Source organism: Neopsephotus bourkii, unplaced genomic scaffold (genome assembly GCF_033783945.1).
Source record: "Neopsephotus bourkii isolate Nb327-2 ecotype Australia unplaced genomic scaffold, CSIRO-AGI_Nbou_v1 NB_1572, whole genome shotgun sequence".
Lineage (NCBI taxonomy): Eukaryota > Metazoa > Chordata > Aves > Psittaciformes > Psittacidae > Neopsephotus > Neopsephotus bourkii.
Genome location: NW_026902048.1, coordinates 6,267,327 through 6,280,497, shown reverse-complemented (window position 1 = coordinate 6,280,497; position 13,171 = coordinate 6,267,327). Strand labels below are relative to the sequence as shown.

The following is a 13,171-nucleotide window of genomic DNA, read 5'->3' as shown; positions in this document are numbered from 1 at the left end:
CAACATTGAGAGTTGTCCCTTGCAATTGTCCTATTACACATAATCCCCCAGAAGAGACAGAAGGAGGATCCAGGGAACTACAGGCCTGTCAATAACTTCCTCAGTGTCAGGGAAGGTTATGCATCAGATCACCTTGAGTGCCATCACATGGCATGTAGAGGGCAAGAAGATGACCAGGCTCAGTCAGCATGGGTTTATTGAAAGGCAGGTCCTGCGTGACTGATGTGATCTCTTACTATGACAAGGTGACCTGCTCAGTAGATGAGGGAAAGGCAGTGGATGGTGACTACCTAGAATTTAGTAAAACATTTGACACCATTTCCCACAGCATTCTCCCAAAGAAACTATCTGGTCATGGCCTGGATGTACTGTTTGATGGCTGAAAAACAGTCTGGATGGCTGAACCTAAAGAGTAGTAGTGAAAGGAGTTACATCCAGTTAGCAGCCTGTCCGTCATGGTTTTAGTGGTGGACTGGGCAGTGCTAGGTAAACAGTTGGACTTGATGATCTTAACAGCTCTTTCCCAACCTAAACATTTCTATGAGCCTAAAGTACTTTATTATAGGAAAATGTCTGTATTAAGATTTTGGTTTTTTTAGTCATACAGGACTTCATTCTGTTTTCTCATGTATGATTGAACGGCATTAGAAGATTCAGTGGAATTAACCAGGATTCCTGGAGGGAGGTTAGAAAAAATCAGCTAAAGCCAACATGCTTACTAGAGTCATTACAAGAATCTTAATGCCTATTTCTAGATCTCTGCCTGTTATGCACAAGGGAAGAAAAAATACAGTTTTGAAAGCATCTCCAAGGAAAGTTTTATTATGTTTAGAGCAAACACTAAGGAGAATTTGTTGCTTGTTTCTACTGTTTCAATCTATTCACTTGTTCATGTGGTGTTTGGTTGCTTTAGCTTGCTTGTTAACGAAAAGATAAGAGAGGATTGTTATTCTATTGCTACATGTAGACATTCTTGAACAATCTCACTCTGGTTTACTAAAACTGTTTTGGTTTTACTAGAACAAGGAAGACAGGACTTCAACACATGGATGTTACTACTGGGAAGCATAAAGTGAATAATATTATCTTAGAGTAGGCCCTAGTACAGGAAGGCTGAAGAGAAATGAGGCAAGCTTAAGAAATCAGACAGGGATAAAACAGCAAATTGATATTCCATGCACCAGTCTCTTAAAGGCGATGCAAACCTGTTTTCTTGTCTCAGAGTAGGCAACTCCCTGTCACTACATATGGAGCCAGCCAGTTGCTAATGTGGATATGCCATTTAACTGCCATGAAAGTCTAAGCCAAGTTTAGAAGAAGAAATGGGAGCAGAAAGTGCTTCCTTTCCACAAATGATTTCATTATCTAAAATTATTTTTTTCCAGGTAGGAGCCAGACCCAAAATATCTCTAAATTCTCCTCAAGTAGCAGTCACATCTAATCTATGTAAGGAGACAGTATATGAACTATTGGCTCTTCCTGTAATGACACAGCCTTATGGGCTATTAAAAGCTCAGGCACTTCAGCTATCTGTCAGTCCATACAATAAGCAGCTAGGGAGGTTTCAGTTTAAAACCAGCCTTGTAAATAGGAATTCCACTGCAGGCTGTTAAAACAAGCAAAGAAAAATTATAAAATGGTTCCAGCAGAACTTTTCTAGGCAGCTTTTAACACCTTTAAAATCTCATTAGCTGCTCAGAGGTTGGTCAAGGCTAATCACCACAGCCAGCAAATACCTAAAGGCGCTAAAATACTGTCTACAGACAAAGAGTCGTTGCTTTTCCAAGGAGAAGTTATTTGTCTTGCCCTGTCTCCATCTCTTTTACTCTTCCTACAGCACAAAATTCCTCTCAAGAGAATACATTTCCCATTTTCTGTCTATCATGAAAATTTCAGATAGGAGCAGCAGCAGCCTCTACCTCAGGACAGAGTAAGAGAAGAGCATGAGCAAGATCTCTGAGGGCTGCCAGAGTCCTCCTGACACTTCATGTCTTGAAGAGACACTTTAAGACTCACAGTATCCCAAAAAGTATTGGGGGAACGTTGAGCTTTGCATTTATTAACCTTGGTAATTCTCCTTCCATGATGTCCCTGGTAGCGCACAGTAGGAGACAGCAAACTGGAGGCCCCTGAAGCTGTCATTTCCGCTCCACTTCTAACCTTTGGAAGGATTAGTATTATCAATGTTCAGTGGAGTCTTAGTGTGCCACTTCCTGTTTGTTCACCCAAGGTGACCCCATGCTTGCACTTCCCATGGGGCTGCTCCCAGGCTGAGCTATCAGGAGATGTTAGCTCAGAAACCTACATGGGCTATAGAAGGCTCTTGAGAGGGAACAAGCTGACATCTACCCTCAAGCAGCTGTTGCCATCCATCCTATTCAAGTTTCTGCAGATCAAGGACTTCTCATTAAGGAAGCCATACTCTCTTTAAAGATCTGATTCTGGCCACCTCATCCCACTCGAAAAGCTGGTCAAGTCCTCAAGAGGACAATGAAGTGACAACTCTACCAGCATACACTCTACTGCCAGTAAGAAATACCTTTCAGTCACAGGAGAATTATTTATTACAGTGATGGTAAAGGTGAAGAAGCAAATACACTGGATCATAAGGCAGTGGGTTTTCTGTAGGAGAAGGGGCAGGCTTTTCGTACTGTCTGTGATGGTGCTTGAATGAGATGATGAGTCAGTAAGAATGACAATGGAAACACTTCTCATAGAATCACATAGATGAGATTTCTCTATACGCAACTTTTCCAAACAAGGCTAAAGCAGCATGTGGGAGGAAACTGTTACTGTTCTGAACCTGCCCTTTCTATACCTCAGAGAGATCCCACCTTCAGAATCACGTCAACTTTCTTGATGAACCCACACAAGATTAAAAATGGGGACTCCTGAAAAAGAGTTAATGGAAGTTTCTCATTAGCAAATGCCTGTTTAAATAACTTTTTTGTGCGTAAGAAACTGATTGGGTGTAATTATCCATCTGGATACCTGAAAGAAAACATCCCATGAAACACGTAAGCAACTCTTCTGTGGAGACACTGCACTGTTCTTTGGGAGAGGAAGTACCAACATACAGCAGGATCCACAGGGCAGAAAGGGGAAATAAAGGGCATTAAGAAGCCTGAACTACAATTCCCATCAGGTTCAGTAGGAATTAGTTTCAAACTGAAACTTTTCAGCTTTTCTGAATTATTTACTGTGAAAAATTAAATATATTTTAACATTACCATGTTTTCCATTGATGTGTTATATAAATTCATGATAAAAATATGGAATTTGCTGGACTGTGAGGAAGAACCCAGCACTATCTAATCTATCTCACTTTGCTACTAAAGCACCATTTACCTGTACACTTGTAAAGAGAATCTCCATCCCCTTGGAACAAAGGAAAGTCTCCCTGCCCAGCTGGATGTTGGTGATGTGCTTCAGGCAGAGCAGGAGACCCCTACGAATGTAGATGTAGTTGTTGGAAACATCATTGCGATGCCAGTCTTGATAGAGCCTCAGCAATCCACCCAGGTAGCCTCTGCTCACTGCCCGTCGGCTGTTAGACTCTGAAAAGGAAGATAACAGGCTGAATTACACTACTCATCCTGTTTGATACCTTGTTTAAACTCAGAGTTTATGACCTGTTTATTCTTGCTTAAAGGTCTCAGAAAAATAAAATTTTGGGTTTGTTTTTTTGGGGGGAGGGAGGGGTTTGTTTTTTACTTGGTTATTTTTACAATTTAAGATGGTTTTATTTGCTAAGCATGAGCTGGGCTCTTGGAATCATACATGGAAACAAAGGAAGCAGTCTCTCTTCTGTCTAGGTGAAAATGGCTGCTCCAGAACCCTCCAGATGAACCAAACCACAGGTGGGGAATGGGCAGAGCCCAAATCTCCTACAAAGCACTAATAAACTTAAACACAATTACACCTGAAACTAAGAAAGCTCCTGAGGAGTGAGAAAAGCTGAAGAACACTAAGATTAGCCAACAGCAAGTCATATAAACTTCACATAGTGCTGTACTTCAGTCATGAGATAACACCTTATGGAGATCAAGAAACACAAAAACCTTGTAGCTGTACAACCCTGTCACAGATTATGTTTGACTTCTAAATGTGTTCCCACATATTCCTCTATAATAAAAGCCATAAATCAAACTATTGTGCAAACCAACACTAAAAGGTTAACAAAACGCAAACATAAGCAACAGCATTTTCGGCTTCCTTTCTGTTGCTTCACAGCTCTAAGATTTAAACATTACCTAAATGTGCCTTTTAAAAGCTTTACTGCATGGGCAAAAAATAAAATTAAACTAAATTAATATAGGCTTTATAAGAAATAAAAGGAAAGCTGCAGTGTCCCCTTAATCATGTAGATCTTGGACACCAGAATAAAATTAAAAGATTATAAAACTTGTGATAACATACAAATTCCAATGAGTATTCTAAAACACACCCCTTGGCCCACTGCATTCATTGCCCTGACCCACAGGACAAACATGAAGCCATATGAGCCTCAAGGCTCCCTCCCTTCAAACCAAACATGTTTTCCTGACTGGTCCTGACATTCCTCACTGTGACACACATTAGAAGCTGTCACAAGCTCAGTAATCAACCAAGGAGCCAGGTAGCATATGTAAGACTGGAGCTCAGCATCCTGAATACCAAGCAGCATTTGCAGCTCACAACAGATGGCTCTTGGTACAGGTTCTCCAGTGTTAGTAGGTTCCAATTCATTTCCAGTTCATTAAACCAAAGTGCCAGAGCCCCTCACACCTGGAACGTTAAAGTCATCAGTGGGGATTTACAGTACAGGAAAAGGAGCCGGAGGTTAAGAGAGAGAACAGAAAGATACTGCATGCAGGAGATTAGTAACAAGGGAAGCCAGCCAGATATTAAGCAGGAAGCAGCTAGTAGGCAGCAAACCTCAATCACAGTGATGAGGTAGATAGAGGTGTTTGGAAGTGGGAGGAAGTCACCTGAAGTCATCTGTCTGGTCTCTGCATCCCATGAGCAAATTCTTATCTGGAGAAGTGAGTGGTCATCCTGCAATTTTCTCTACCATTAGCACCACAGGGCAGGCAATAGACAGCATCCCCAGGCCAGTTTCCCTGCTCATTTTAATCTTGCTCTGCACCTTCACACCACCCTGCTGACATGCCCCTGCACTGACCTGCTGGTCCCACAGCTATTCCAGTCTTACACAGCTCTGCCAATTCTCCTGCACCTTGGCCTGCAGTTCTCTCTAGCATTTATCCCCTTGTTGTTAACCATCTCACACTAACTCTGCCAGTACATCTTGTATTTCAGGACTCAGTGACTGTCAGCATGTAGGTCATCCTTCTCCTTTGACCTTCACTGTTCGGGTTTTTTTCTATTTTACTTTCTGCAAGAAGACTTTAATTGCTTGAGAATCCCTTATCAATCCCAATGATTTTATTCATGATTTCCTGTTAATCCTCAACCAGCTGTCATGTTTACTAACCTGCAGGATGACTAACCCCTTAAATCAGTCAATCTTCCTTGAAGAATTACTCAGGAAGCTCTGTAAAAGTCAATAACTATATAAAACATGACAAGAAGAAGAAGAGAGTCAGGGAGCGTAAGGCAGGGACAATTTAGATCAGACTCAGAGCTGCCCTGAACTGTTCAGAGGTAGATGAAATTGGACTAAATCTAGGGATTTATAGCCCCTTGCATTCAGTGCCTGAAGTCTAAGCTTTCTATGTCACTGTCGATAGGACAAGGGAAATGTTGGAAAGCACTATGGGTATTGCTCCTTGGAGAATTTATTAAAAAAATAAGAATAGAATTATCATAAGATGTGTTTGTGATGTTTTCCTTACATCTTTCGAGAGAGGCTTCCCTGTTTGAATCCCAGCTCCATAGGGACCAGAACACACAACTGTCCCATACTTCAGTTTTATCACTGGATGGAAAGCAGGGAGGAAGCTGAGCTGTTTCCCCTCATGTTTTCTGTAGTACTTATCACCCTTAAGATCAAAACAGTTGTTCTGAAAAGTGAAGCTGAGACAGTCTGTTCTGTGAGGAGGAGATCAGAGGCAATGAAAATTACTTGCTGAAGGGGCAAAAACCACATTCATTTTGCTCCTCCTGTCCGATTTTATTGATTCTCCTCTCCTGTGCTGTCAGTGTTTTTCTTACCATTTTTTCAGTTGCATAGCCAATAAAATAGTGAATAAATGAAGGAGGAAGTATGCCAAGCTCTCCAGAAGGCAGAATGGAAAAAGGAGGCCTCCCCACCTGTCTCTGTTGGTCTCTCCATCTAAGGATGCACCTGCATGACCATCCATCTAGATTTTGGCACAAATACAGGTGGTGAAAATGAATCATACAGGTACAAGCAGCACTGCACAGATTTGTAGGCAGCAAGAGCCCACCCCTCCTGGAGTCAGTATGCATACTCTATGTGGTAAATGGTAAGATGTTCTATGTCTTTTGACCATTTGCTGTTATTCTTTCATTAGTCCCTTTCCTATTCTTTGGGTATGGCCAGTGTTCAATGGAAATAAAAGGCCTCCTTCCACACAGCTTTCAGAAGTGCCCAGGGATGGTGCTTTCTATTTTGATGCAATGCTTGATTTGTGAGACAGATGCACTCCTCCTGTTTGAGCTAACAGAACGGTGACATTTTTTCATACATGTAATATTTTAAGACACTTATAGTAAGCTTACACAATAATCTTTGGATCCCACAATAGCTTTAAGTGTAGTAAATAGCATTGACCATCAGTCCATCTGTGTTTAGTATTTTGCATACATAAATTCACTGATTAAATCTCAACAAACTGATTAAAACTGAATAAACTAACTATTGGATGAGACCTGAGCCATCTCTGACTCTCCTGCTCTGAGTCTGTCTTCCTAATCTTATTCTGGCGTCTCTTGATGGAATCACTATCTTCACAACCTTTCCCAAACCTGCCACTGGCAGATTGTTTTCTGTGCAAGAATTTCACTTTGCCTGCAGAGGCTGGGATGGGTGATAGGGGAATAGTCAGTGCCATCTTAGTTTCCCCTTGTTTCTAAAACTGACCTTCCACTTCTGGCTTGCAAGGCAGGGATGCTAACCAGGGAAAGTTTAAGCACTGCAGCACAGAATATCCAGCCTGAATCATCTGTGCAGTAAGCAGGAACATTTGAAATGAACACACAGCACAAAGGGGCTTCAGATGGTTAAAAATGAATCTACATTAACAAGAAGATAATACTAGAAAGAAATCCAGTTTCAGCAGAGCTCTGATTTCGTGTTAGAGGACAAAGACAGACTCTAAACCCAGGGTTTCAGTCTAGTAGATAAAGTCCCATGACTGCCAGTGTTTCTCTGGACACTTCTGAAGCCCTCCTTACATTCCAGTCCCCTTTAAAGTGTGTGCCAGGAGCACAGGGACCACTTGAAAACATGAAGCATATTTAATCACAAAACTGAATTACAGTAAACCTGAAACATGATGAGCAACACACTGCTTACCAGGCAGAACAAAGAGATTTATCTTTCTGTCTATCTGCTTAAATATCTTTGTTGATGCCACTCCACTGATTCATTATGCCAAGAACATATATCGCTACAGTTTGGAGATAAGAATGCTCTGCTAAATTAACCCTATGGCCCCTAAAGCAGTGAAAGGAATAAGAAAATCTCCAGCTTCCCCACTCTGCTCTAGTGATTGCCTTTTGGGAATAAGAAATGCAAGATATCTCCTAAAGCAAATGGAAAGCAGCTATTTTATTCAGTCATTGAGAGGCCATTTTTGCTAAAGATAAGCTTGAAGGTTCCCTATAGAAGCAAAATTAATTGTCCCCATGGAGAAACCTAGTCATCCATCAAATGCTGGAATGAATTCAGACCCAGTGGGTTCTACAGTTCCAGCAAGAAGTTGGTCTTAGCTCAACTCTTGTTGGGAGCCAGAAAACTACTGTAATTGTGCCCTGTAAATTTTACAGCCCAGGCATATATTTAAGTGGTTAGGATAGACAAATAACACTGGCACAGAAGCAGAGAACACGGGCAGGATTTGCTAGCAACTACAGGTGCCATGTTCTGCTTCTAGAATGGGAATCAGCCGCAAGCTTTGCTTCAGTACAAGAACAGCTCTTTCTACTTTGAAATATTTAAGTTCCAGGTGTTGCCCAATACAGTGACATTAGTATAAACTGTACTAGGACATGGTGATTCTTCTCCAATTTGCCTTTGTTACACTGCTTATACATAAAACTAAGGAAGAACAAGCCAACCCCTCCTTAAATTCTCAGCTTAACCCCACAAGGAAACCTATTTTTAAGTGGTTTCCTCTTTTTCCTTTCTTTTCCAGTTTCACAGCAGCTTCTGGTTGTAATTCAACAGGAAGTTGAAAATCTACAAAATCGAACAAACCCACCAACATTTGCATGAAGTTTCCAGCTTGATTTTTCTGAACAAAGTGGGTGGAAAGAGTTCAAATGAGGATGCTAGAATTTGGAAGACCTCCTCAAATTCAGCCACTGAATTTCCTGAAGCCAGATCATCACTGGAGGCACAAACATTGCTCATGCCAAGGCAAAGGCAGTAAGCAATTATTTGTAAGGATGTCAACAGACAATAATGCAGCTCCTCTACTCTTTGGTTCCATTATACCCATCTTGAGGAGGAAAACATTGGGAAGCTGCTATGCCAAGGAGATGAAACCAACCTTTTACTCTACAGTACTGAGTTACTTTCAGTTTGATATATGCTTATGTATCAAGAGCAATCTTGGGTAAGTGAATATAAAGGACATTAAAAAATAACCATCATCCCCCCCCCGTAAAGCAGCATTTTTCAGAGAGAAGGTTAAATATAGAATCAAGACTATTTGCATTCTGAAATTCAGGAAGAAAGGATAGACACAGACCTTGTTTTAGATGATTATGAAAGGAATTATTTGCAGAATTCAACTCGGATCACAGTACAAGTTGTGAGGATAGATTTGGGGCCAAACTGATAATGAAGTTTGATTCCAGAGGTAGGTGATGAAGTCTTAAACTGATCGTGAGAAATGGGAACCTGCCAAAGTATTAGGCAAATCACACACATTGTGCTGTTTGCTACAGGAACCAACGTAGTTTAACCATAGGGCTATTTTGATGCAATATCAAAGACCTGTGTCAATAGATCTGTTGCAGAACATTACGAATTCAGACATAGAGGGTACAAGCGTTTCAGAAACCGTAATCTGCTTATGTGCTAGAACATCGCTTTCTGTTTCTCAGAGTTGCTTGCCCCTCCTTGATGCCAGCATAAAAGGAAAAGAATGACACTGATTATTTTATCCTACCAGCCACAAGGAATAATCCTATGTTTTGATAAGAGAATAATTTAAAAATGAGCAGGTGAAAGGTTAAATAAAGGTTAGTTGGCAGAAGATGAGGGTGAAAGAGCAGGAAATGAGAGATAAAAGGCTGGGGGGGTGGGGGCGGAGAGAGAAGGCAAGAGAATAAAGAGAATCAAAGAAAAAGGAAAAGATATAGAAAGAGAGGGGAAAGGCCATCAGCAATAACTGCTGTTAGCACACCGAATTGTCTTGATGAAATAAGCATGATCAGGGGTCACCACAACCTGTCTTTTTAAATTGCTCATTACAACTGTACCAGGCAAGCAATGCAGCCAGGGCCCTTCCCTTCAATATCCACGGAACAAATGCCTCCAAAATCAGCTCTAGCTAATTTCCTTAAAGACATGCAAGCTGCTAATTCTGGGAAACACAGATAGTCGGGAATAACAAACCCCACCAAAATTAGATTAAAATAACCTGCTGATAAACAAATTACTCACCAAAAATAAACATTGGATTAAGCGGCGGTGGGAGCAGGATCCCTATAATCACATCGCCATCGTGTGGCTCCCGGTGCCGAGCGGCAGCAAACGGTTTGGTCCATCACATAGCTTTCAAATGCACTTGTCCGAGTTTATACACAGGGGTCTTGTTCTCTTCCACTCCCCCAAAGGTGTGAATGGTCTGCCCGTTTTATTTATGGGGGTGAGCTCACTAAAAGGAATAGAGCTCATGGCTAGGAGTGACATGAAGGCAGTCCTCACCTTCTACCACTGCACAAACAGGGGTTTGCCCCATCCACACCCAAGCCTCCCATTGACAAAGGAGGCCTTAATGATAAGCTCCCCAGGCCTTCAGACAAACTGGAACAAGATACAAAGACAGATGTACTCAGAAGTAGTAGAATAAAGCCAAAGGAGGCTGGAAAAAGTAACCTGGGAAAGACAGGAGAGACTGCTGCTTCTGTGCCTCATTCCACTTCTGATTATGTGCAGCTATTGGTATATACCCCACTCGTCCCCACCCTGGGCTGTAGAAAGCATCTAGAAACTGAAGGATGGGTGGACAGATGTAATGCTAGAAAGCCTGACTAAGGCAAAAAGCCTTCTGATACTCTTATGGCACTTCAACGTCATTATAGATATTTACCAAGCAATGTGTATAATAATGTAGTTCAGTCAGAGGGAGTTAACACCATGACGGATAGCAGATATGAAAAGAAACAGCAAGGCAATGGAGGAAGGACATGCTACAAGCTGTTTGCTGCATGCATGTGGGCATGGCAGGTGGAGAACAGCAACTGGAAGAATACCATGCAAGGATTGGTAAAGTACCCTGGGATACTTGGAAAGAGGGAAGAGGCCAGGAATGAGAGACTGGCTGAGAAACACCTTCTCTATGTCAATAATCTGAGCTTCTACCAATAGAAAGATGCAGCACTGCAGAACTTCTGTTCCTCTGTTATTCACCGTCTCTATCACTGATCTGCGCTATGTACATGGGAAAAGGACAACCAAGGTCACTCTTGTTTTGCACTGAATTTCCAAGCATTTCTTCCTTGTCGTGGATGAAGCACAAGTAGTAGCAGTCCATCAATTATTTTTTTGGACAGGCTTGTACTTCCTTCTCTGAAACACAAGAGCAACAATTTCCCAGGTACAGTTGGAATGGTAATTTTTCCTTACACTGATGCCTTCCATCCTGGCAGATCTTGCTTCTTGCAGTTATGCATCTGCTAAGTGGGCATTAGCATCAGGAGAGAGACAGAGGCCAGAAAGTCCCTAGGCAGCCCCTGGCCCTGCAGATGGACAGTTTCAAGTAGAGCTTGTGGAAGCCTGAGGAGTTGAAGACGGATGTTTCTGAAATCCATCGGGGAGACACACTGCCATCTGCCTGCTCCCTTTAAAACGACTGCGTGCTTTCTCGTTGCAGCTTGCTGCCAAAGCAAGAGGAACACTCACCCTTCAGCACAACCTCGCGTATAACCGTAACCACCGTGATGACTTTGGGCTGAAGCACTTAAGGATATGACAACCCTATAGGGAGACACTCAGGAATGAGTGTGTTCTTTTCTCTGTTTTATAGCCTTCACCCCCATCACAACTGCCTCTCACCATCATTTTCCAGCAAGCCACCAAGCTTCCAAAAAAGCTCACAACAATCAGACCACTAATTCAGTACTGTAGCACATTCCAAGACTCCTGCCTCCCATTTGCTAAAAGGCTTCTGGCTGTCTTGATGTGCACAGTTTTATCCCTTGTTTCAAGAAGCAGTTTTCAAGTGCTATAACATTCACCAGATCTTATTTTTAAGAATCCCTGCACCATTCAAAGGCACTAAGGTCATGGGCTTAAATAAGTTAACTGTGACAAACAAAGCTGTCCTGACACAGTCATGAGAAAGAATTCAGCTCTTTCCCAGCCATAGTGAATTTATCTCTGGAAGAAGCAGAGCTGCTTTTCACATCTCCTGACCCACACCTCCCAAAAGACACAGCCTGCTCATTTGTATGTGGCTACCAGAGCAGTCCATTCCAGAAGCCTGGAGCTTTTCATGTCCTGAGAAGGACAAAGGGAAAACTAAAAGGCATTCTTGACCAGTCAGCATCAGACTGCAGAAAACTTCAAAGAACACAGTCCAGGCTGACTTGTGGGCTGTGAAGCTATATTTGATTGCAAGTACGGGCACTGTTTCCCAAATCCCAGTTCCAGTGCCTTAAAGAACATGAGCTGAAAACAGACTGTGTTGTTTTCCTAAAATCACTTTTCCATGGAAGCAGTGTAGCTGTAACAATGTTGTTTGGTTGTGAATGATAAAGGAGAAAAGGACATGTAACAGCAAACTAGGAAGTGTGTCTCAAACCAGAAATGTCTTTCCCAGTCAATGCCTTTGCAATGGTCAACAGTAGAAATGAACATGAGAATGCCCATCTGTATACAGTGATTAATCAGAGTGACAGTGGATGGGCTGTTTTGCTCAATAGACCAAGTCCTCTCTGAGTTCATTTTTGGTTTTGTACCTCCTGTGCAAGCACCTGGAACAACCAGAGGGATCAGGGTGTTCTTCCAGTACTGGAAACCCTCTATGTACTTCCTAGAGCAAGAACCACTCAAGGTGCTTTCACAACCTAAATTGGCTGGAAAGAGTCACACAAAATTCCTGAGAGTAAATAGCTTTAAAACCTCATTCCAGGAGGAAAAGGGCTGGGAGAATATGGAGCTGAATCCAAAATATCCCCTAGATCATTCTCAGCTTCCCCACTCCAACTTTCACATGTGTTTACAACTCCCCAGAAGACTACATTTCACAGCTTCCCTTGGTAATTACTCCCCCACTTCTATACACTGTTCTCATCTCTAGACCCAGAACAAGTAGAAAACTTAGCCTATAAATATCTTGGGACAACAGAATTTCACTTCCCATTTCTCGTACTTACCATAAAACAGGAGTGCAGGATAAAAGCTCAAGCTGCCAGATGAGCTTTCAGCTCTTGCTCCACTTTTCCACACTTCTCTGTATATTTCTTTCTACTCTGAAGGCTAATTTTGCTTTTGTATCGCAGGCAGCTGTGTCAGAGCCCTACAACCCCCTTATTAAGATTTAGTGCCCAAATTAGAAGGTCTTTCCTTGTTGCAATAATGTGACCTTTAAATCTAGGCAGCAAGGTTAATACTGAGGCGTTATTTCAGAATCCATCACTAGAGCTGCTGCAGCTCAGACACGATCCCGTTGCAGTGTGCTCATTTAAGCACTGCTTCCAGGGCTACAATTTTTCACAAATGCATTTATTCCTAATACTACAAAAAGGAGAAGGGGGAGGAGAAGAAAGAAAGGGGGAAGGGAGGGAAGAGAGAGAAGGACAATATGCC

The 13,171-nt window shown here is 42.0% G+C and overlaps 1 protein-coding gene across 2 annotated transcripts in view; it reads right to left on the bottom strand.

Moving 5' to 3' along the window:
* The window catches only part of AGBL1 (AGBL carboxypeptidase 1), a 285,185-nt gene that overhangs the window by 225,211 nt on the left and 46,803 nt on the right, over positions 1–13,171 (bottom strand). The window contains exons 1-2 of one of the 2 annotated variants that reach the window (XM_061371322.1): positions 9,803–9,984; positions 3,349–3,557 (exon numbers count right to left, since the gene is read on the bottom strand). In XM_061371322.1, the coding sequence (XP_061227306.1) occupies positions 3,349–3,557; positions 9,803–9,815 (222 nt within the window). In that variant the 5' untranslated portion in view covers positions 9,816–9,984. Of the gene's footprint in view, positions 1–3,348; positions 3,558–9,802; positions 9,985–13,171 lie in introns of those variants that run through there. The other variant, XM_061371321.1, reaches the window with a different exon arrangement.